Source organism: Achroia grisella, unplaced genomic scaffold (assembly GCF_030625045.1).
Source record: "Achroia grisella isolate CSIRO2021 unplaced genomic scaffold, CSIRO_AGI_Agris_v1 utg4116, whole genome shotgun sequence".
In the NCBI taxonomy this organism is placed as follows: Eukaryota; Metazoa; Arthropoda; class Insecta; order Lepidoptera; family Pyralidae; genus Achroia; species Achroia grisella.
Window position 1 is genome coordinate 1,321,481 of NW_026712845.1, and position 25,597 is coordinate 1,347,077.

At 33.2% G+C, this 25,597-nt stretch overlaps 3 protein-coding genes across 3 annotated transcripts; all 3 read left to right on the forward strand.

The window, feature by feature from the left end:
• Positions 1 to 250: 250 nt before the first annotated feature.
• Positions 251 to 5,127, forward strand: LOC131844692 (malate dehydrogenase-like). The gene is made up of 7 exons (XM_059193632.1): positions 251 to 406; positions 837 to 1,040; positions 1,216 to 1,410; positions 1,995 to 2,192; positions 2,973 to 3,105; positions 3,707 to 3,881; positions 4,862 to 5,127. The coding sequence occupies exons 1-7, from the start codon at positions 251 to 253 to the stop codon at positions 5,004 to 5,006; spliced, it is 1,206 nt and encodes a 401-aa protein (XP_059049615.1). The 3' UTR covers positions 5,007 to 5,127.
• Positions 5,128 to 9,226: 4,099 nt separating this feature from the next.
• LOC131844650 (carotenoid isomerooxygenase) lies at positions 9,227 to 19,635 on the forward strand. Its single transcript, XM_059193587.1, has 13 exons — positions 9,227 to 9,329; positions 10,135 to 10,246; positions 11,438 to 11,584; positions 12,287 to 12,397; positions 12,684 to 12,781; positions 13,628 to 13,708; positions 14,052 to 14,132; positions 14,869 to 14,993; positions 16,181 to 16,357; positions 16,841 to 16,997; positions 17,842 to 17,903; positions 18,338 to 18,436; positions 19,453 to 19,635. Exons 1-13 carry the CDS (start codon positions 9,227 to 9,229, stop codon positions 19,633 to 19,635), a joined length of 1,536 nt encoding a protein of 511 aa, XP_059049570.1.
• A 2,902-nt stretch (positions 19,636 to 22,537) lies between these two features.
• On the forward strand, positions 22,538 to 25,545 carry LOC131844693 (neuromedin-U receptor 2-like). The gene is made up of 4 exons (XM_059193633.1): positions 22,538 to 23,294; positions 23,755 to 23,855; positions 24,312 to 24,419; positions 25,507 to 25,545. The coding sequence occupies exons 1-4, from the start codon at positions 22,538 to 22,540 to the stop codon at positions 25,543 to 25,545; spliced, it is 1,005 nt and encodes a 334-aa protein (XP_059049616.1).
• Positions 25,546 to 25,597: the final 52 nt, after the last annotated feature.

Here is a 25,597-nt window from a genome sequence, read left to right on the forward strand (position 1 = left end):
TGTCATTCCAGCTACGTAAAAGAAAATTTTATATCTCATCGAATTAGTCATCAAAACTTATTAATTTTCCTCTAAATTTTCTTTTTGACAACGTTTTTCGTTAACGGTATGACAACATGATGGAAATGTCTAACCAAAACTTGAATGATACAAAATAAATTTTAATAATTGCATAAACATAAAACAAAAAATGTAATAAAATATAATTTTAAAAATATATGTTTAAACAAACCTAAAATAGGATCTGAAAATGTTTCGTAATTTGTATAAACGTATTCTTTCGGTACCTCGGTCCCTTTCGGTACTAAGGGCTGGATACCAAAATTTTGTTATGTCACAGGCACTAGCCCAGATAGAGAGGGAATGTGAACAGTTTTGTCCAGTGCCAAGATTTCCACCACAAAAGGTTAGAAAAACACACATTTATCGAGAACATAATACATCTAGCACTACTAGGGTCTATTGATAAGCTTCAGATTGTAGACTTAGTTTAAATATAGTAATAATAATGTACATAGGTATCTTCCCTGTAATTTACCTACATGTTTAATTTAGATAATTAAAGTCTTAAATTAGTATTTATATATGTAGGTAAATCGACGAAGGAGAAGAGAGTGTCGTAACGGTAGTTAGGTTTCCGCATTGAATAATAGTGATCTCACACATGCCAATACAACTCAGCATAATGCTTCAATTACTTTCCAGCGTTGATTTTCATGGTAGTTGTAGAAGTAAAGAACACAATATAAATCCAATCAGATGGACCATAAGCTTGTTTATCATTTCAGTTAAGAATCTTAAAAAACCCAAACGATAAATCTTGGCATGTGTTGTAGGTGACAGTGGTAGGTGCCGGTAGCGACGTAGGACGCATTGCATCTTTGTTTCTCAAGCAACAGAACATAATTCGAACCCTAGCTTTATACGACGACGTACCGGAGCGATTCGTGCTTGGTGTTGCTAACGATATTGCTCATATAGACACCAGTACCGCTGTGGAGGGCTATCAGGGACGAATGTTCTTGAGACCAGCTCTTGATGTAAGTTATTGTAGTTTAAAAAAGGATTTTTAGCGTATAGCTTTGTATATATAATTAAAAAATATGGAATTCGTATTTAACTTTTCCAATGAGCAAACTAACTTTCTCGGCAAACTAGGTCCAGTCTTTGGTACAAAAAAACTGTGCAAGTCACCTAATAGTTTAAATGTTGTAGAACTCAGATGTGGTATTAATTTGCGGTGGTTCTTATGTGATGCCGCCGTGCTGCAGCAACCCCGACCGGGAGCTGTTCTTCAATAACATGCAACTGGTGCGTACCACGACGTTGGCGGTGGCGCAGTTCTGTCCTCAAGCGGTCATCGCCATACAGACGCCGCCGGTGGACTGCAACTTCGCATTGTGTATACATGTTAGTTTTTTGTTATGGAACCTAAGGAGAAATAAATTAAGGTCCCATCTGGTGGGAAGTGCTCACCGTCGTCTATAATGTCTGTTATAGATTCATATATGTGTATATGAATCTATCTATCTACTCATGCGTCCCATTCTAGAGGACTAAGATGTCATGCCACATGAAGTGTTTTAAGGTTGGCGACCTAGTAACCAAAATACACCTTACAAATCAAGGTGCTCGGAAGCAGTATGGCCCATGCTCTTCGCCTGTTCGAATTTTAAAAACAACTACAAACAAACCAATCTGCTTATCGGCTGAAATAGGGCATGAAGTACTGGTCTAGACAACTCTGTACAAAAACCGTGGTATACATTTAATGACGATTATTGGGAAAGGTAATATCAGTCATTGCACTTGATTATATAACTTTACAAATTCAAATCAAGAATACATTTATTTCATGTAGGCCTAATGACCTACATATATACATGTATTGTTAATGACTATACTTAGTCATATCAACTTTGTATTAATATTTTCTCCATATCGATGAATACTTATCAAATAGATGTCTATTTTAAATCCGAACGTACTTATAGACATTACAAACTGCCCGTGCGTACGACAAGCGACGCGTGTTGGGTGTAAACGCTATCAATGCCATGCGTGCTAATCAACTGTTCTCTACCGTAACTGGCGCGGACCCTGGTATCTCCACCACGCCGGTGGTATGCGGCACAGGCCGCTGCACTCGAGTTCCTGTATTCTCCGCAGCTAAAGCTGGCAACTTCCCGCAGGTTCTATCTATAAACACTTAACAAACGATAAGAACGATATAATATTGTGTCCAGACTACGACAAAATTGAATTTAAATCGCATTATTAAAGATAACTCAAAAACTACTAGCAGATCTTCATTCAATTTGTATGGAACCACATGAGATTAAGCATCTGCTTATCAACAGTTGAACTGAGATTCTCCTACATTTTTAAGTAGGTTGAAATTGAGGGAAAAATGAAGTCAAAGAGTTAAAGAACAAGAAGCAGAAGTCGATTTTGTTGTTAGCTGCCTTTACACGTACGCTTTCACGTAGGAAAAAATGTGTATATGAATGTAGATAGAGGACGAGAAAAACCCAGCGCGCCGCCTTCCATGGCTTTCAATCGTGCGTGCTTTGGTGACTTCTTGTAATAATTAATTATCATTGCAAAATGGCGAACATCTTACCAGGTAACAAGGACAATTATAGAGTTATTGCTAATTTATAAATCTTAAACGAGTCAAAATCTGTAGATAAACTAATAAAGTTTTAGAAGAAAGTAATTTGACATGAAATTTTCACGATATTAGCCGTGAAAGAGTGCTCAAAAAAATAAAAAACGATTGCGCGGTGACTTTCCCGAGCTAAATCGTGAGCGCTTCTGATCGCGTTTGAAAGAACGTGTCGTTTAAAGGCAGCTATTAGTAGTAGCTCCATTTGTATTATTTGTTAGTTAAAAAAACTATTTCATTACTATCTAACACTATTCGTTTATAGTAATGTATATACCATATTTAATGCTATTTGCACGTACAGTCACAAGTTGATTGCCTTACTCGTCTGGTGCGTGAGGCTGACGACATCATTTGCAAAGTGAAGAGCAACAACGAACAAGGGCACTTGTCTATTGGATTCTCCACTGCTAGATTTGTTGTCAACATTATGAAAGGTAATTGCAATATTATTATTTCATTATAAGTAATCTACAGTATGTTTATTTCTGTTTTGGTAAACATAGTACAGCAGAACAGGTACAGTCAAGCGAGCGTACTTTTCTATAGATTGCGGCTCTCGCTTCCGAAAATGATTGAGCTTAACAAACAGCGTTCTGAATTATTTCTAGATTATTTTTTCTAAATCTATTCGTGAATTACAGAAATTTTGCTAGATATTAGTAGAACAACTACGACCTTCTTACAATATGTTTTGCAAATGAAATTTTTTTATCTAAGCTATTATTTTAAATTTTGTATATCTTTTATTTGTATTCACAATAATACACATGTCTTAAAATCAAATCAAAAATACGTTTATTCAGGTATGCCTTACCACAGACATAATAAATCAGACCTACTGACTGTTCGGAATTTAGTTTCAAACAAAAAGAACAGACAAGAAATGCAGTTCCTCTTTTAATCAGATTGCATAGATAAATATAACAATATGTATGTTAGATATGTAGGATAGGATCTTAGATAGATTTTTAGGACGAATACTATTAATCACCAGCGTATCCTATTAAAATAATGCCACTAAAATGTCACACATAGGTCTGTTTGAAAAGCCAACATTCATCGAGAGTGCCCTGGTGGAGCAAGGAAATCCAGAGAAGTGTTACAACATGCAATACTGCGCCACCCCAGTCACGGTAGGAAAAGGTGGTATAGTGGAGTACGCTGTGCCTCCGCTCAATGACTCGGAAACACAGTTGCTTGAGTATAGCAAGTTAGCATCGTCATTTAAAATAAAAACTATTAGTTATTATATTTGCATTGAATTGCTCTATTTACGTGTGTACTAAGTATAAAGTATAATGGACAAATTAAGTCTTAAATCAGTCCCGATTTCTTATACCATGTAAATCTGTTTTATAAGACCATTATTTGAAACTTTTGTATCTGCTACAGAAGTTAATCTATCATATGTGAATGTGAAGCATATGAAAAATGAAATACATAAATATCAGCCCCGAATGATTCGTAATTGCTGAGAAAAATTGAGATTACTATCGTTAATATTTGCGATGTGTCGTTTTAAAATATGTGGCTTGCTTCGCTACCACAAAGGCGATTATTGGAACAACTATATTTTTAAGAATAAAATACAGCTCAATTATTCGCTGATAACGTAGTATTATGCACGGAAGGGGATAGTTAGTAATGTGGATTGATGACCCCATTTCTCACAGTATGCCATGTCAGTTTAACCTCTACGCAGCTTCCCATGGAAACCATCAAATATAAAAATAAATTCCTGGTGAATTTTGTAGAACTCAGGTCAGTTGTTTTCAAGATACACGGACTGATTTCATCTGAATCCTGATCAATTCAAGCTGAATTCATCAGTAATTAATGTTAATCACTTCCCGGCCCATTTGCATCTATCGTAGGCCTTCTACGAGGTGACATATGACTGCTAGTTCTCATTATTAACAATCTCTTCTACGCCTATTTGTTAGTTGGATATATACATTACATATATATTACATTGTCAACACCTAATAATAAAAATAATGTTCTTTATTTGTTTCAAATAATAAACTGTTACAATTGCTGCTTATTATAAAATTAAGGTGTATTAATCAAGGCAAAATTAACCTATAACCATTAGACCTATTACTCAGAGAGGCCAGTGAGTCACCCTCTCTGCTATTCTGTTATAGCCTTTCTGTTTTAACGTTATTATAATTATTTCCATATCTGCAGATGTGATCTAGAAGATATGCTGAACTTGGGTCGCAGTTATGCGGTAGGCGACGAGTACTATCTACATCCATGCAAATGTTTCTCATGCTGCACTCCACAGGACTGCAAAGAATGCGCTGACTGTAACGCTACTGCCAAGATATAGAGAAATAATACACATTAATTTTATACGAAACTTTAAGCCAAAAACATAATGAAGCAGAAAGGTCTTATACGGGTTGAATTTATGAATATATTATATTCATAAATACAAATGTTGGTATAGTGCTTGTGCCAACCAATATAATCATTTTACGATTGTATTGGTTTGGAAGTATTTCTATATATTCAGGAATGTTTTTTTTAATACTAACAGTATTAAAAATATTCCTGAATAAATTAAGAAACTCGTTATATAACGAACCAGGAACAATTTAAAATAGAAAACTCAAATTCACTTTTTTTAAATTATCTATAACTCAATTTCTTTAACTTTTCGACGTTACGATTCCGTTTTGTTTAATTATACAGAACTTTAAAATAATGTTTTTTTTTATAGACATAGAAACTGTTGATCACTAAAAGTAGTTTATTTTTAAAATGCTAAGATAATACATATATATTAACATGTATCAGAGATGGCTGACTGGTATAACATACTACAGGTTCCGTAATATTTTCTCGCTTTTTATATTATGTATATTAGAGGTAAACAAATATATATTATCACAGATAAAATAATATTACATAGTATTAGTATGTAATATTATGTTATCTGTGGTATTAGTAAGTAACCTGCGCAACTTCGCCTGCATCACACTTGACTTTTATCATTATACTAGCTACTCGCCCCGACTGTGCACGGGTGTACATGTATTATATATAAAACTTCCTCTTGAATCACTGTATCGATTTAAAGAAACACTTCAAAATCCCTTGCGTAGTTTTGAAGATTTAAGCGTACATAGGGACAGACAGCGACAGCGACTTTGTTTTATACTATACAATGATAATAATGATGATATATTAATAAATAGGTGCTGTTATTCCTTATACACGTATATATATTAATAGATTATCCCATAAGGATTGACATTGGACGAAATAATGAACGTGTGGTACGACCTTGCCTGCTGAAGGTCGGTGGGGGCACTCCCCACCGCCTCTCCGGGGATTAGCAATTCACGTGATTTTTCATTATTAAGCAATAAGCGGAGAGCAAATACACATTTATAATATTTTTTAATATATATAATATTTTAGGAAAATTCACACAGCGCCTTAGCGTCTTCTAGTCCCGCGAGCTAAGCAGGGCTTGTGTTATGGGTACTAGACAACTGTTTCAAATACACACATATTTTTTTGTAAATACATACACAATATATATATAGAAATCATCCAGACCGATACAAACAATTATACTTATGAATACAAATGTGAATGCCGCGTGAGGAATCGAACCCGCGACCATTGCGGCAATAAGGCGGTGTGCTACACCACTAAACCACCGAAGCAGTCGAATTTATAATAGTTTTGGTTCTTTTTTACAATATAAAATAGTTGACGGCCTTATTGGTCTAGTGATTTAGCACACTGCCTTATTGCCGCAATGGTCGCGGGTTCGATTCCTCACGCGGCATTCACATTTGTATTCATAAGTATAATTGTTTGAGGGGTCCAATCCGCGACGGGTTGCTTTCTTCGTCCGATACAAACAATTGTATTCACCTGTATGACAGTTTGTATTGGTCTGTGTGTTTTCTGTATGTATTAAAAATATATTTAAAAATAAATGCAATTTACGATGTATAAACCCGAATAATATGAAACAAATTGTGTTCAACGAGTTGCGGCCGCTTGTATTTTGTGGCACATTAATCCTACACCCTTCAAACTGAGATTAAATGTCGTTTACCAACTATACTATAAATATGAACCTACTTATGGAATTTTTAGTGCAATCTATAACTAATGATGCTGCTGACTGCATAGGCTGAGATTCGTGAAAATTAAGACATAAATATGTTCATAGAAGTGCTCAAGGAACAGATTTCGGATGGAAATAATATTATAAGGAAATCTATGTCTTGAGTAAATAACGCTAAAAGTATTCTATGTGTTTATTATAGAAGCATTTCATTTATCTGTGCTCACTGTTATTTTCTCTATGACGAACATCCAAACATGTTTCTGATTTCTTTTTGGGTTGACTTTTCCCTTTTCAGGGAAAGACAAAAGAACTGAGCCTATAACGCCATGATCTTCAGTAGTGTCTAAGATTTGTGACTTTTCAAACAACTGGCATTTGTAGATTTTTAAATGATCTCTTATTATTATTTTAACTGTATTAACAATGTAACCAACGATCAGGTTACACTGATGTGGTCAGGAGTTGAATTTATAACTACAACTTTGAACAAATAATTCAGTCAGAAGGTAGTAGGTATACTTATAATATAACAATAATAATAATCCTGGAGAATGTCCACAGCGCCGTATTGGTAATCCCAAGCAACGTACAGCTTGCTTATGGGTACTGCAAAACTGATATATAAACTTATAAAATACACATAGAATACATCTAGATCACTACAAATAATCATACTCTTGAATACAAAATTATTGCACCATGCGTGGAATCGTACCCGCGACCCTCGAAAGTAACGCGTTGTGCTAAACGGCTAAACCACTTCAGCAACAATTAAAAAGATGAGTGTTGCCGAATATGACAATAGAACACATATTTATTATCTCAAAGAATAGATAATTTATTAACACAAGTCTCAAACTTTTGACAGACTAATAAACGATTTAAATTCAATGCCATAACGTTCAACATTCAATGGATAGTTCTAGTTTATTCTAGTAATGACGGATCATCCCTGGAACAACAAATACTTATTAGGTTTGTTCAGTAAGCCATGGCACGTGTATATAACGCGGTGAAGGCCTCCGTTCTATTGCGTGGGCGAGCATCCCCAGTGATTGCCAACCCTACTTCAGTACGTAGCTCGGCATCGCGCAGTTTGCACTGTGAATAGCATTGAATCTGGAAAAATAGTGAGTACATTCAACATATATATTTTTGTTTTTACTTTTATTGATTTCTTTAATTTAAAAGAACACTAACTACTTTTTTTTTAATACTTTTGAGTGCTCGCTCCGTCTTTATGACTTCATTAAATAGTGATACCCCGACCCGGCTTCGTTCGGGTGCTAAGTGCTGAGTGAATGAGTTTCGAATAGTGTTAAATATCCCACTATTAATAAAATAATTATATCAAACTATTATAATTTGTAAGAATAACAGATTCTTACAAATTTTACATATTTTACTTTTAGTAATGTCAATATAGCCTTTTAATATAGTTGCCCTTGCCTATAAAATTTCTATTAAAAAAGTTTGGCGCCAAAATATTGACACGTAATAGAAGAAAATATTATACAGAGACTGAAAGTAGAAACATGAGAGCAAATATATATTGTCTAATTGTACATTATTGTTTAGAGCATAGATTTCGATATAAATCGGTACACTGTATTTTATTTAATTAAACAAATATATTAATTGTATATACAAGCTTTATTATTCTGAATAATGTAAGTTTAAAACAGCGTAAGAATTTCTCAAATCGGTGGTTCCGGAGTTTTATAACAAAATCCGGTTTCTATCTCTCTACGTTATATTAGTAGAGAAAAAATAGGGCTTTTTAGTTGACAATTGTAGTAGTAATATTGAAAGAATATTTTTTACTACATACATATGAATATACTAATATAATACATATTTTTAAAATTTTTGTCTGTCTGTCGGTCTGTTTGTTCCGGCTAATCTCTGAAATGGCTGGATCGATTTTGACGGGACTTTTATTGGTAGGTAGCTGATATAACAAGGAGTAACTTAGGATACTTTTATTTTAGAAAAAAAAATTAAATTCCACCCGGACGAAGTCGCGGGTGCAGTTAGTAATTAATATTATAGTTTGTATTAGTCTGTGGTCTGCGTGTTTTCTATATATATAGACCATGTATTTAAAAAAAAGTATTTAAGTATTTATATCGGTTGTTTAGTACCCACAACACACGTTATGCATAGCTCGACTAGATGGAGCTGTGTGGATTATCCAAGGTTATTTTTATTATTATTTAATAGAAAGAAAAATTATATTTATATGTAAGAAAAATTATCTTGCATCAAAAATAAAAAACTCTATCAAATATCATAAATACTTCTAATATCATAATCTTCATAATATTTTCCTTATCTTGTAAAATTATGGAAAAACACTTCGATTATTTATTAATTAATAATGTTTATATAAACGTTGCACCTTGACATAAGTTGTTTAAAATATTAAATTAATAATATTTAGACTTCATTCCGAGATGGCGATGTTTCAAGAGAAATTGTATCCGAACTGCGACGCTAGTGTATGGCTGAGATCTTGTGAGGAAGAGATTGTTGATCCACTACAAGGAGTCGTCACGGGTATGTAATTTAATATAATCTTATATATATATTTCCCCTGTTATGTTAGTTAGTTATTATTGTTATGTTAGTTTCCATACTCCTCCGAAACGGCTTGACCGATTTTTATGAAATGTTATACGTATATTCTTTTTTTTTTCGGAGATGTAGGAATTGTCCCGAGACATCATCGTGGTGTAGGTATATAATTGTAATCAGTTAAATTAAGAAGAGGAGAATAAATATATGTTTGTATACTTATCATTCCACTAATGATACGAGAATGTCTACACATTAAAGGTTTTAGAAGCTGATACACAAAACATTCAATAATGTAAAAAAAATATTATCAATCTATTTTTTTATTGGGGGTTTTAGGCCATTTTCAGGTGCTAATACCTGTATCACTGCGACCTGCATAGATCTATTGTGTTCGACCTTTTTTAAAGTTCGCTACCTATTAGTCTTAGGGTACAATGTAACTGGCATGTGCTTTTATGTAGTTTGTACGAAAGTCCCTGAATATCAAAGAATTAAATATATATATATATATAGGTGTCTATTTCATTGAGGTATTTCACTGAGTACCTATACTTTAAAACCAACCTGAAAAGGGCAAAATGACCGCTGGATAAATTGCTGTTGTTGTTATAAAATATAACACAATTAACCAAAACTAAGCTAAAGAAATTACAAATTTAACATAGTTCGCTAAACGCAAACACGAGCTTTGAAGTCTATAATTTGAAAGAAATGGCCTATGCCGCTCTTAACCATACATGAGAGAACATAATCATTAATTTTCTTATTTCATAAATATTTTCAGGAGAGATACCCAAGTGGCTTCGGGGAACATTGTTACGAAACGGACCTGGCTCATTGAAAGTTGGATCTACGCGTTTTGAACACCTTTTCGACAGTTCGGCTTTACTACACAGGTTTGTATATTATAATAGAAATTAACTTGGTTACATAAATGACAACAATGTTTTTATATATTTATTGTAGGAACTTCGAATTCGAATTGAAAATTATTAAGAGACCCACAGCCATTTTGGCGCCAATAATGACAAAATCATTTGGCGCCACAAAATGACAAGTATGTAGTTGCGACATTTATTGTTTTTTTTTGTCCCATATTCGTCCATCTCCTTTTCAGTGATGGAACAGGCAAAGATCCTTAGACCGTACAGCCTAGTCTACGTTTAAAGTTCCTCATATTTGAACAAGTGATGAGGCCAAAGGCCAATTCTTATGTGACATTTATTGTTTCTTCCGTATTGTGTTACTTATGCAATTTTTTTTTCTTTACGTAACTGGAATAACAAATATTTAAGAACCGACGCTTACATTCATAAATAGTACTAAGGACATGGGTCACCTCATACTCCTCATAGATTGCCATTGTGTAACTTACTTTTATCACTGCAATTTCTCTGCTATTAGAAATGTGATGTCGCTATTCATGTATGTATATTTTTAGTTATTATTCTGAGCAAGATAGGGAATATCTAAAGGGAAATTCCTATTATGCCAATAATCATTGTATCTACTATCGGGAGTTAATAGATAACGTGCGTCCTAGAGGATGTCTATAAACTGCGGATGTACAGCGACGATTCCGGTTCATTAAAACGTAATTAGTCAATTTAGTACTTACCTACATCAACCTATACTATGTAGTTATGCAATTAGAGTAACAATTTTGAGCAAAAGTATCAATTGTGTAATAATTTCTTTTTAGAATTTGTTTCAAAAACAACAAACACGACGAAAGGAAACTAGTTATTCAAAAGACTGCTCTGATTTGAAGTTGAACTGAAAAATTGAAATGAAGTTGACCCCCGAAGTTGCGAAGTTATAATAAATAGAAACTTACATTAGAAAAAATAATTTTTCACACAAGAGGCAAAGGGCGAGCCCCTTTGCCTCGGCATCAACTTCGGGCGCAACACGCCCCGGGGAACTGGCTTTAAGCCGTTAAGAATGGGTGTTTACAATTTCAAAATTTTAACATACACTTAATAACTAGTACCATATTTGATATTATTTTGTGTGAAAAGTATTTTTCCTAATGTAAGTTTCTATTTATTATACTATAATAAGTGCTATAAATTCTATATTAACAGGTTTGCAATTGAAGATGGAGGCGTGACATATCAGTGCCGATTCCTCCGTTCCAGCACCTTTAACAAGAACCGCGCCGCCGGCCGTATCGTCGTAACTGAGTTTGGCACTAAAGCCGTCCCTGATCCATGCCACACGATCTTCGACAGGTTAGTTTTATTTTAATAATAAAATAATAACCCAGGACAATTCACACCGCATTGTCGATCAAATTCCAAATTATTAAACAAAAATATCATATTTTGCTGAATGCTGAATTACTGAATTTAATTTTGAGTGTAAGTAATACTACTACTAATTATGTTACTAATCTTGTTATTGGCCACTTTCGGGGAGTTCCACCATTATCCAGTAATTGATTGTAATGATGATGAAGAAACGGTGCATCACTCGCGTGTGGTTTCAAAGAAAATGTGAAGAAAAAAAGAAAGATAATTTAATGTAATAATCCATACAGATGGACAATGAAGATGACTCAGATCAGACAGAGACAGATCCAGACTTTCTAACAAACCCATCCGGTCCGGATGGGGTTATTAGAGGGAAAGGATTGTTCGTAATGGGGACTTTGAACCAATGTTTGGTCAAATCAACTTGTACATATAACCCTTAGAAACAATCCTTTTAAATTTCTGGTGAATTCACCCCACCGGGCTAACTGATTTCTTTCGTTGGTGGTTTATTAAAATACTAGACCTCTTGTAATTGTTCTATAATTCAGTAAGGGGCCAGAATTGTTACAAAATAAATATATATTTAACCGAGGAATATTTTTTTAATGTTTTCTCTATTTCATATGTTATACGGCTCTGGATACAATGGAATATTGTAAATGACTAGACTGTTTCCAGGGTAGCAGCATTGTTCAAACCTGGAGAGTCGTTATCTGATAACGCGATGATATCGTTGTATCCCTTTGGGGATGAAATGTACGCCTTTACTGAAACTCCTGTGATACACAGGTAAATATTTCCTTCGATTTTGTATATAATTATTATAAAAGTATATAAACTTCTGCGTTCACAAGTCTAGTCAAAGAATCTTATTAATATTATAAATGCGACAGTTTGTGAGTTTGGATGTTTGTTACTCTATCACGCAGAAACAACTGAACGGTTTTTTATGAAATAAAGATATTATTTACCTTTATTTACCGTTGACTGACAGTCAGCTCGTCCTTTATTTACCATAATTATTCGTGATGAGATCCGTTTAACAATACAAATAATTAATACCATATTATTTCAGAATAGACCCTGAGACTTTGGACACATTGGAAAGAAAGAATCTAATGGATTCCGTTTCATTGGTCAACCATACTTCACATCCGCATGTTATGCCCAACGGTAGTGTATAATCACAATATATTTTTCAGTATTAAACCTAAAGGTATAATAACCTACCATAATTATTATACCTTTAAGTATAGGTATAATACATACACACACAATTAAATACATACATATATATACATAGTTATATAATAATCAACAGTGAATAGTCAGAAGCGTATAGAAAGTATGTTTATGTATGTAGTTATATTTATAAATGTACACACTGCAGATGTATAATTATTAATTATATATTATATACGTATGGACATTTTTTAAATGCTTCTTAGTTTGCCCTATAGTTAACTGAGCAAATGCCATCGGCCATTTGTTTTTTAGTGCATCTCATTTTCCTTGCGTATAATTTACTGTGTATATTTTTTTAAATATATTCTCTGACCTTATTGAAGAGGGAATGGAACAGGTTGGTCTTCAGTCTACATTTTGGAAGTTCCTATTTTTCAAGTGTATAGTTCCCGTAATTAAAGGTAAGCAAATGAAGTGTTAAATTTAAATCTTATATATAAAATTCTCGTGTCCCAATGTTAGTTACCATACTCCTCCGAAACGGCGTGACCGATTTTTATGAAATATATATGCATATAAGTAGGTCAGAGAATCGGCTACTATCTATTTTTCATATCCCTAAGTGATGTCCACCCCTAACACTTATTTTTTATGTTATTTCATTTCTTTTTTAATTTTATATATTTTTAATGTGGTTGTAAAAATACCTACAATCCTAAAATTTCACCCTCCCGTCATCAACCCTCATTTTTAATAGCGATTTTAATGTAGGTATATAGCAAAACAACGTTTGCGGGGTCAGCTAGTATTTATATATATTTGTTATATTTTCAGGTGATGTATACAATCTTGGGATGTCCGTAGTCAAGGGACGGTTGAAACATGTCATAGTTAAATTTCCATATACTGAAAAAGGTTTTATTTTATTATATTCCATTACGCACTGAAAATATAAAAAAACACTTTACATAAATGTTACTAGAATTAGAAAATACTTTATTAAAATAATCTTATATTTAAGCATTTTTTAATATCTATTATATAATGCTTAAATATAAAATATACCTATATTTTTTAATCTCTTGTGAAAGCTATCTCATCACAAGAAGAACGAGAGGGAATCTTGCGTGTTGCTCCTTTAAATAATTTAGTTGTAACTTTGTGCTTAAAAAAAGGAGTTCTTATTGCTTTCTCTGATCTTTTACTAATCTCTTACAGAAACTTAGTATAAATAATAAATAATAAATTTAAATTTCAGGCGACATGTTTGCGAAGGCACATATTGTTGCCTACATGAGTCCAAGGTGGCCGCTTCATCCCGCATACATGCACACTTTTGGTGAGTTAAAAACGGAGAAGTAATTATTATAGTTTTATAGAAATAGTTGGTATTGTTATATACTTTTAGTTATTATTATATAATGATATTGTATATTTTAAAAAAATCTATTAGATATATTTCTGAGTGTTTAGTGTTCTCTCCAGCTCTCACACGAACAAATAGGGATTGACACATAAATAAATAAGTAAGTATATAACACATAAGTTTCTTGTCAGTTCTTCTCATCTCGAAAACATTCCGAACTGACGGTAGATTTGACATCATAAGAGTCTGTAATAGACCTACATGAATAAAGATATTTTGAATTGGAAATTTCGAAAAAATATTTTTACCCTATACAAACTTATGAGGCACCCATTATTACTGCATAGATTGTGTCTATGAACAGTCTAAAAAGTAAAACTTTTACCAAAAATTTCTTGCCTCGATAGGATAGATGGTCAAGTATTAATACCATAATTAATTTCAATTATATCTGAACAGTATTAAGGCTCTTATATCAATAATAATACTTCTATGCTTGTGTGTGTGTCAAATACATGCTAGTGTAAGGTTTTTTTTAATGATTTAATGTATTTTTAAGTATAATTAAAATTATATATAGCATTCTGTTGTGTGCTAAACTTTCATACTCGTTCGTCAGCACAATTTTCCTATTTACGGGTTTTGTACCCGTATTTATTATTTATATTATTTATATTATATTTTAATTAATATTATATTATAATTTCAGGTATAACAGAGAATTATTTCGTTGTAGTGGAGCAGCCGTTGTCTGTATCATTGTTGAGTATGGTCAAAAATCAACTGTCCAACGAACCACTTGTTTCCAGTCTACAATGGTATCCCAATCATGAGGTATTAAATATTCAATACCTTCAAAATTGACTCTTCTTTTCTCGGTGTTCTGTATGGAAGTTGGGGGAAAGACTGTTAGTATGAAATGCTACTGACCTGACGACCTCGGTGGTCTAGCGGTCTAGCACACCGCTTTACGTCCGATGGTCGCGGGTTCGATTCCTCGCACAAACATTTGTATTCATGAGTATGATTGTTTGTATCGGTCTGGGTGTTTTCTATGTATAATATGTATGTATTTACGAAAAAAAAATTACTATGTACTTGTATCAGTTATCTAGTACCCGTAACACAAGCTTTAGATAGCTTAACTTGTAACTAGATGGCGCTGTGTGAATAGTCCTGATTTAGATTTAGATTATTATTATATGCCAACAATGAACTTTGTTGGTGATAATAGTATGATGCATTTTCCCATTCTAAAATTTCACGTTGACGAGGCATCAGTGGAAAATGATAGGATAAAGCTAAAGTCAGATTAGATAGCGCTTTGGGACGAATTCACTAGATATTAACCACAATGGTTCTCTGGGGAACCGCGTTAAGATCAACCTGACCCACATTACTAGTAATGCGACACTCCTTCTCATTACTAACAATCTTATCCCTCATCAATAGACCTTATAAGGTTGACCTATACAAGAACAGGAGGTTGACCTTTACAGGACTGGAAACCAAGGACTCTGTCAGTTTCATCCGTGAGTTCATCTTGTAGATAACCTTAAAGGGGAAACGAATAGAGATAGAGAAATGACAGAGATAAAACAGAGAGAAGTGATTGTTACTTACAAATCTGTTGCTATTATTCTATAATTTATGTTATTAATTCTAACATGATTTTAATTAACTGATCTGCATCTCGTCATTGTGTATATTGTATATTACCTTAATAGAGAGAGGAAAAGAGAGAGAAAAAAAGACAGAGATAAATCAGAGAGTGACTGTTGCTTATAAATCTATTCCTATTATTCTATCATTAATATTATTAATTCTGACATGATTTGGTTTCATTAACTGACCTGCTTCTTTTCAGTGTATATATTGTAGATTACCTTAATACAGAGAAGAATTGAGATAGAGAAAAGATATAAAACAGACAGCAATTGTTGCCTAGTTGTTGAATCTATTGCTACAGTTCGATTTATGTTATTAATTCTAACATTAATGGAAAGCTTTATAATTTTTAGACACACATAGTTCTGCTTTCTCGTGAGAATGGTAAAGAGGTGAAGCGTTACCGTACAGAGACGTTATTCTACCTGCACATTATCAATACATACGAGCAGGACGGTACGCTGGTGGTCGATATATGTGCTTACAAGGACGCGAAGACTTTAGATGCTATGTATATAAACGCTATTGAGGTAAGATATGTTGCTCTGTACGTGATTATAAACTCATTACTTAATCCTTACTAATCCTTTCTAATAGTATAAATGTGAAAGTAACTCTGTCTATCTCGCTTTCACGCCAACAATACTAAACCGATTTAAATGAAATTTGGTACACGGATAGTCTAGACCTTAAGAAAGGACATATGCTGTGGAAATAGGATTTTAAGGTGTTGAAAGGGGAAATGAAACGTTATATGTAGGTATTGTAAATTTTAAAGCTAGAAGGTTGAAACTTATTTATTAGGCTGTTGATTAAACTTAATTAAATATGATATTTAAAGGTTCGTAAAAAATTAAAAACATCCGGATCAAAGTTTGTTTGTAAATTTGTCATTCGCAAAATAGTATAAATCCATTATAGTTATAGTGATTACCATTTAAACTAGATTTGATCGTCACCTAGATTATCATTTCAGTTATATATAAAAAAGTGGATTTAATAATTATTTGCAGACGATGCAAAGTAACGCCGACTACGCAGAATGGTTCCGTGGGCGACCAAAGCGGTTGGAGCTGCCCTTGAATGCCGACAACAGGTCGCGCATAGAACCACGTCTACTGGCGGACCTCGGTTGTGAGACTCCGAGGATACATTACGACTTGCACAATGGTAACTTAACTATCATTGAAGATATTAATTTACATCAAAAGCTGCTCTTACATGTTTTTGCTCCGATGAATACATCGTCCAATTCAAACTGGCATCGAAATTACGACGACCTGAGCCGAGGTTCGAACCGTTAGCGGTGCCCTCAGACTAAAGTCGCATCCGTCAGGCAGGAGTCGGCCTTCAGCCGCTCCATAAATACTTCTGCGGGTTTGGAGTGCCATCTGCACTTGCCCCCCATCGTATGGTGAAGCTGTAAAGGCCAACTGCGGCCAACAGCATTAAAGTAGTCCGAAAAAAAAGGTCGTCCACGTGTGAATCTGCTTTCACATAGAAAATATAAATAAATAACCTTGGAAAATTAACAAAGCGCCATATAGTCCCACGGTAGGCAGAGCTTGTGTACATACATAATATACATAGAAAACACCCATGCCTATACAAACAATGATACTCATGAATCGAAATGTTTGCATCGTGCGAGGAATCGAACCCGCAACCATCAGAAGTAAAGCGGTGTACTAGCTAAAACCACTAGACATCACTATCACCAAACATACAGCTTGTTACATACAGCAACGAGGAAATAAAATGCATTCTATGTAGATTACCTTAAGGATAGTAAACACTAACTTCAACTCATGCTGCAAAATGTAGATGTTTGTAGCAAATCTTTCACAGGGATGCTACGCGAGAATTATTTTAAAGTAATTACGAGGTGTATAGTACCGTAATAATTTTGTTATAATTAAAATGTAATAGTTATGTTTTTTATAATACTTTTATAATATAAAATATTAAAAACACTATACTACTGCGAACAACATAACAAATTAATTATTTCAAGGTCGTCCTTACCGTTACTTCTATGCTATCAGCTCTGACGTGGACGCCGCCAATCCTGGAACAGTAAGTATTACTTATACTAGACTATTTTTTTACGTATATTTAAGCTTATATTTTATATCACCACACTCGAGAAGCACAAGAAATGTATAATATCAATGTGTGGTATTAAAAACAAAATGATTATTGTCTCTGTGAGGAATATCGCTAAACAATTTTGCTTATATCGGAAATTTTAAATAAGGAACAAAATTAAAAATGTACAATTTTGTGTTTTTAAGTAACTTTAAAAGGGAGAATAGAAATACCGGGCTTTGCTTTACTAGACAATTAATTGTTCTATGAAATTCTGTCTTTTATTAACATGAACTTCTTTGGAGAAGTTTTATTATGAAGATTTTGGCATCATCATTACAGGGACTCACATGGATTCTAATTTATACACATATTTCGTATTTTAGTTATATTATTATGCATATATTGTTTTGTGTTATTAGATAATTAAAGTAGATACACAGACTGGTGAGACAAAGACATGGTGCGACACGAACTGTTACCCCAGTGAGCCAATATTCGTGCCCGCTCCTGGATCACAGGTTAGTTACAGAATCTTATTAAATTTTTCAGAATGACGCATCGCTTCTATTGGAAATAGATTGTATAAATACTCATACGACTGTATACAATATGCCTCTGGCATGTTTGCTTCTGAACTCACTATCTTGCTTTCCATACTGCAATGTTGTCTTTAGTGTCATTTTGAACCTGTTAAAGTTTCAAAATGACACTAATGGTACCAATTTTTTTGTTGATATCCATGATAGACATTGGCCATAGTTATTGTTACGAGTATGTCTTTAAACTATATGAAACTACTTGTGCGTAAAAAACCATAAGTGGATGTAGAAAAAAATATATTTCTGTTTTTAAAGTTAGCCAACAATCGGAAATCATACAAGGGGATAATATGTACCTACGTTATATTTTATGTAACTGGAATGGCAAACGAGCTGACTGTCGGCTTTCATGCAGGAAAGACCATGTAAAATCAGAGAAATAGAACGAGTAACAAAGCGCGCGCACTGGCAACTGATACATTCCCGCGTTCCTCAATCGTGCGTGCTTTCGCGCCTTTTTTAATAATCAATCATTACAAAATGGCCGACATCTAACTGTGGATGTAAGGTCATATTTAAAGATGTATTGATTATTTAGAAATGTTGAACGTGTCTTTAGGGAATAAAATCTGTGGAAAATAAAATAAAATTAAAATGACCTGAAAGTTATGCAAAGTTACATAAAAAATATAGAAAAACAATCACTTGTGTTTGCGTGCTCTGGCTTTCCTGCGCTAAATCACTAGCGCTTATGATTGCAAGTGAAAGAATGTGTCGTGTAGGCAGCTGATGATAATTTTTTGGTAGAATTACGCTGTTGGAAAGCAATTATCTTTCCATCTGCGAAGGAGCCGATTATTGGACTCGGACACTGTAGCCCCATCAGTGAGAAGTCCTGTAATTGGTCTTATTGATGGGGCGTTAATATCATTTTGATAGCTAACAGTTGAAAGGTTATTTTAAAACCGGAATAATTATGTTTAATTTGTAAACAGGAAGAAGATGAAGGAGTTGTGGTGTGTGCACTTGTGTGGGGTGGCACCGAGGCAAACAGCCGTCGCGTGGCGCTGATCGTGTTAGATGCACGAGGGATGTACGAGCTTGCACGCGCCACCTTCACCACATCATCGCCAGTACCCAAGTGTCTACATGGCTGGTTCCTACCTCGCACCCAGTAGTAAATGGGGCGTCTATTTTTTTTTATGGGCTTGGCACGTTGGTAAATTTACCAAAGACAATATATAGAATTTATTTTTTTAATTATTTCAATTTAGAATACGAAATTTGGAATAGGATCAGGTGTCTAATTATATCGATTTCGATGATGATAGAGTGATTCAGCTCCTATTCGATGAATTCTATTCTATGTTATAAATGACGTCAGCTTTTAGCCCAGCCCAAGATGATTTCCCAAGATTGCATTTGTTTTATTGTATATCACAAACACAAATCAAGCATACGGCCTGACTGAGTAGCCTATTAAAAGTCGTCTGCATCTTATCTTAGTCTCCCTATTTCATCCGTTGAATCGCACAGATAATATAATATTACATAGTAGTAGTGTCAATTCAATTACCATCAGGTGGGCCGTAAGCCGGTTTACAAGGAAAAATACGGGCCACCTGATGGAAACAATAACCGTAGCCTATAGACGCTTAAAATACTAGGGGTTAAAGTACGCGTTGCCGATCCTTAAGTAACACTCCCAACACAAACTATAATGGAATTTGCATTTGTATAACCTGCTGAATTTGATAAGCCACTCGCGGTAAAGACTTCCTATTAATGGATTAGTATATTTTCATCGGGGATTTATACAAAGCAAATCCTATTATGATTCGTGGAAAATGGTGTCCCAAATCCCCAGGCTACTCTATTATACATATTAATTAAATTCAAGTTAATGACGTTTAATTAAGGGTTCAATTTACGACATAATTAACGTGACCATTTATTCTTTGACTCAAAACGGGATATTAGTCTATTTATGTCAATTAATAGACAGTCAATGGAAGTAACAATTTCTTAAAGCTATTTATACAGAAAAAGTATAATAAATAACTTAAACGTTAAGTATTATCGGGTGAATAAATTTTATTTAATATAGCTAGTGAACATTTTAAGTAAATCTGAAAACTCTAAGCACGAAATTATATATTTACTTTAATTATCAACAATAATCAACATCACAATGGCCCGACGACACAAATTTTCGCGGAGTTTCCGTAAACTCCGGAGTCGATTTTGAGAACTCTAGGTTCAAAATTGTCCCGTAGTTTTGGGGACACTACTTATGAGACTTTATGAGCCTCGCGTAATTATAAAAAGGGACAGTCCCGTTTAAAATCGGACGTCTGGTCACGATAGACATAATTTACAAGGTCTATATTTAATTCTGTTTCGTCGTTTAAAATTGAAGCCATATTTCAACGCCATTGAGTTGAATTTTGTTGCAATTTAAGTCACAGTACCTGCTTATGATTATGGTATACTATCAAATGAAAATTCATTTTAAATGCGCAGTAAAAAATAGATTACAAAGTTACAACGTTTAAATGCTGTTGGAAGATTTTATATGTATATGTATATAAACTGTGTGTGTGTATGTAACAGTTTTATAAATATTAACTGAACATAGTTTGTAAAAAAAATATGTAGAATAATTAGTTTTACAGTAAATTATGATGGTAGAATTTATACAAAGATCTATATGAATTGACGATACTCGTTGGCATTTGTTTCTAGAGATAGCTTTATTACAAACTGTACTTTATCTTAGAAAACCTAATATTAGTAATATATGTTCATGCTGAAATACGACGACGATACGATTATCTAGCGGTTTAGCATATCGCCTTATTGTCGATAGTCTCAAATTCGATCATCGTACCGTACAAACATTTGTATCCATGAGTATAATTGTTTGTATTAATTTGGTTGTTTGCTATGTACATTATACAAGAATTTACAAAAAAATATATTTAAGTATTTGTATCAGTTGTGTAGTACCCATAATACTGGCTTTGCTTGCTTGGGTCCAGATGGCTGTGTTTGTGTCGTCCACGGTTATTACTATTATTATTTAATCTTAGAATTTTTCGCTAATTTTGTAGTTATAACATTCATGTCTTACACTCTACAAATAAACTTTCCCCTTCAATTATTCTATCTATTGTTGAAAATTGCATTGAAAACCGCATTAAAATCTGTTGCGACTTTGTTTTATAGTATGTAAAGATACATAAAATCTTATAATAATGTATATTTTATGGTAGAGTAAATATATATATAAATGTATGATAACTAGAACATATTTAGCAATATATGTATGCAGCTGTCTGTAATAATAATAATATGCACAAAAAATATATAATATGTAAATAATTTTATAATTATTATTATTAATAAAATTGTTAAAAACCCGAAAACATTTTATTGTTAGTTCTGATTGAATAAATGATGTATCGTTTACTAAATCTCCTTGTTTTGTTTAATATATATGTATACTGTATATATATTTTCTAATTCAACTATTTATATATACCTACAGATTTTTTATTCATATATGACATTATGATTTATTACGTACATTTAGTCACAACTTTATAGTTTTCAAACTGAATTGTATGTTAGAATAAAGAATTTATCTTTATAAATGTCAAACAAAATATATAGCTTTCGCTAAGGAATATTGCAATATGTAGTAGAGAGTTAAAATTAATCCAATTAACAGTCACTTACATCTATTTGCGCAGCAAACATGGTCACTTATGTGAACAATTACATAATGGACAAATATTGTCTTTGCGAAGGCAAGGCAATTTAATATCACGGTAACAGCGCCACCGGTAACACGCATATAAAATTGTGATAATTGCTACTCCCAAAATCTAAAATTTGTTACAATTGCCAGTCCTAAAATCCAAACTTTGTCACAATTGCCACTCCCAAAGTCTAGAATTTGTGACAATTGCCACTCCTAAAATATAAAATTTGTGACAATTGCCACTCCCAAAATCCAAAACTTGTAACAACCTTAATTGCCACTACTAAAAATTTTAAGATACAAGTGCAATAAATATGGTGAATATATCAGCGCATAACGAGGAATTTGATTACGAATTGTGGGCTCAAATTTTACAGAAAACTATGACCCAGGAATCTGATGTAATGCATGCAATTTACGTGGCGACCATGCTCATTATATTCGTTATCGGCGTTACGGGCAATCTCCTCACCTGCATTGTCATATACTTGGACAAAAATATGCACACAGCCACCAACTATTATCTCTTTAACTTGGCAATATCAGATTTTATTGTATCCTTCGGAATATTACTTGAAGTGGATATTATTTGGTATATGCGAAATTTTTACTTTTTCCAAGACTACGATTTAGGAAATGCAGTGTGCAAAATACACTTTTTCCTAGTAGTTACATTATGGAATAACGGCATATTGATAATGACTACGTTAGCCATAGAAAGATATATAGCTATCTGGCATCCCTTACTACTGAAGTCTACACCAGTGTTGAGAAGAGTCATGAAAACAATTATCTTAATTTGGACGATAGCGATCCTAGAGACGCTTCCAGAGTTGTGGAACGTGAGTTTAATAAACACAGATCAATCTCCAATTTGTTTCGTAGTTCCGACACGGCTTGCTAAAGTTATCAATGCAGTTTCGGGACTGGTGACTTTCGTAATACCACTTGGGATTATGACATTTGTGTACTCGATGATAGCTTTCAAGGTGAATGTGCGCCATACAAGCGACTCCAGAGATAGGATTTTTAATCATCGCAACAATAGAAGCAAAGTTAATAAACTTATTGGTAAGAATTTTCAGTTTCTAAAATTTGTTCAGTAGCACAATTTTTTTTATTTATTCAACTACATTATTTTTTTTTATGCTACTTTTATTGTGGAAGAATGAAGTATTCCTAGAACTAAAATTATTGATATTATGTCTATAGTTTGCTTACTGTTCTGCTGTAGTGGATATTTTCTAGCCACAGAAAACAATATATGAATGTGTTTTATACAAAATAGCAATACTGTGACAGTAGACCTTCTGAATTAAGTAAAAGATAGGTGGTAATGCACCTATCTCTATGTATATTTATCTAATATCTGTTAAAATGTTTTGCCTGTCTGTGTTGTTTTTTGTTAATCACTGAAATGGCTGGACCGATTTTGACGGGAGTTTCATTCGTAGATAGCTAATATGTATGTAAGTTTTATCACTATTTAACTAACAGCTGTTACTTAGCTAATCCTTGTTTCGGCTTTCAGTAGCACTGACGCTGTCATTCCTGGTGTGCTGGCTACCATTCTTTGCGTTAAGAGTACTTTTAGTTATGTCCAGCTCGGAGATGCTGACAAAGTTCGCTGAGGTACAATAACACATTTAATTTGGATACATTCGAATAATTTTAGTGAAAATTTAGATAGCAAGTATAGAAACTTTTTTGACTAACTATTGGTTAGGGTTTCAAATTATAATTAATTACAATTCCAAACAAATCAGAATAATTTACCTTTCAAGAACATTAAAACTAATTTTATTTGCGCAACTACTTGCATATTCTTTGGATGTTATAATCAAATGAAACAGGAGAAAAATTTTAGTCCTCTAGATCAAAAAAACTTCTTTTTACAACCTTGGAACCTAAATGATGAAGTATAGAGCGGTTGCAAATGAGTTCGCTTCCATTCAATTGTGAAATAATCTCGAGTAAAGTTACCATGATCTTCCATGAAGATTACTGTATATTTGAAAGGACATTAAGAGGTTTCATGTGACTCATTATTACTATCTTTTTCTAATTTAAATGTTTTCTAATTGACAGCGATGGGAACTATGGCTCAGTATTGCATCGATAAATAATTGGTTCAGTATCATACTAAATCCCCTTCTATTCAGTTTGATGTCAACCAAGTTCAGAAGAGCTCTTAAGGTAAGCGTATTTGTTAAAATTATTTTTTTATCTAGTCCCTTTTCAATAGTGTTTACTATTTCTGTACTGGTGCTAATAGATGTATCTATGTCTCTTATGAATATATTAGTTTTATTCGATATGGGAATAATTTCTTTAATTGGATAATTATGAAATGAAAGCTGCACGGCAATACCGAGTTATTCCTTACATACAACTTTATCTTTTCTGTATAGTATATTTATCAAAAATTAGAGTCAACTATATTTTGTTTATTTTCCAGACTTTATGGAACAAAAAAATCATGAGACGTACACCGGTTCTTCAGAGAGTTACAATTTAAATAAGTAATAGGTACAATTAACGCGCTTACAAAATCACAATATGAAGGCTACAGCCAATGAATGTTTTTGAATGAGCAGCATATTTATTTTTAAGTGAACCTTCCTTAATTGTAACAATATCTGAGTGCCTTCTGTACTCATATATTCATATACTCACAATAATGTTACTATTTTATTTATTTATTGAAGCATTGCATTCCGTAATTCACAATAGGTAGTTAGTAACTGGTTAAGTTTACAGCAGATTACTTATGGAGCCTGTTGGGCACAGCAAGCAGAAGAGAAGAGAGAAGGATGAGTTGTTTGTTTTATACTTTACGAAAGATCTGAGTTTCTAATGAATTTACTATTTATATAGATAATATAATTTAATAAGTTTCCAATATAACATTACAAACGCTCTCATTGTTACTGCAAATAATTGCCGTATACTCGTACATTGTCATCACTTAAAGAACGATGTGAGCTCCGAACGCTTTTACTATGCTCAACTTGTCGTATACCAACAACATAAGTAAAAGCAGTGTTTTTAAGAAGCAACGTTAAATATATAACTTTAATACAAAGTTCTAAGGAATCATTTAAGTTGCAAACGTTATTGTTCTTTCTCTACTTTCGATTTTAATAAATGAAAATTAGTACAGTCTACAATTTTAACACTAAACACAATTTAAACAAAACTACAAATGGAATGCTAAATTTACATATAAATAAATAATAATTAAATATGTAATACACATATTTACTTAATGTTACATTTACAGTTACATTTACTTAATGTTGATCTCGTGAAGTTGCTCTAAAATCGGATGCTACCTATATTCGTGGTTGTTTTACCAGTTTGTTCAACATTAT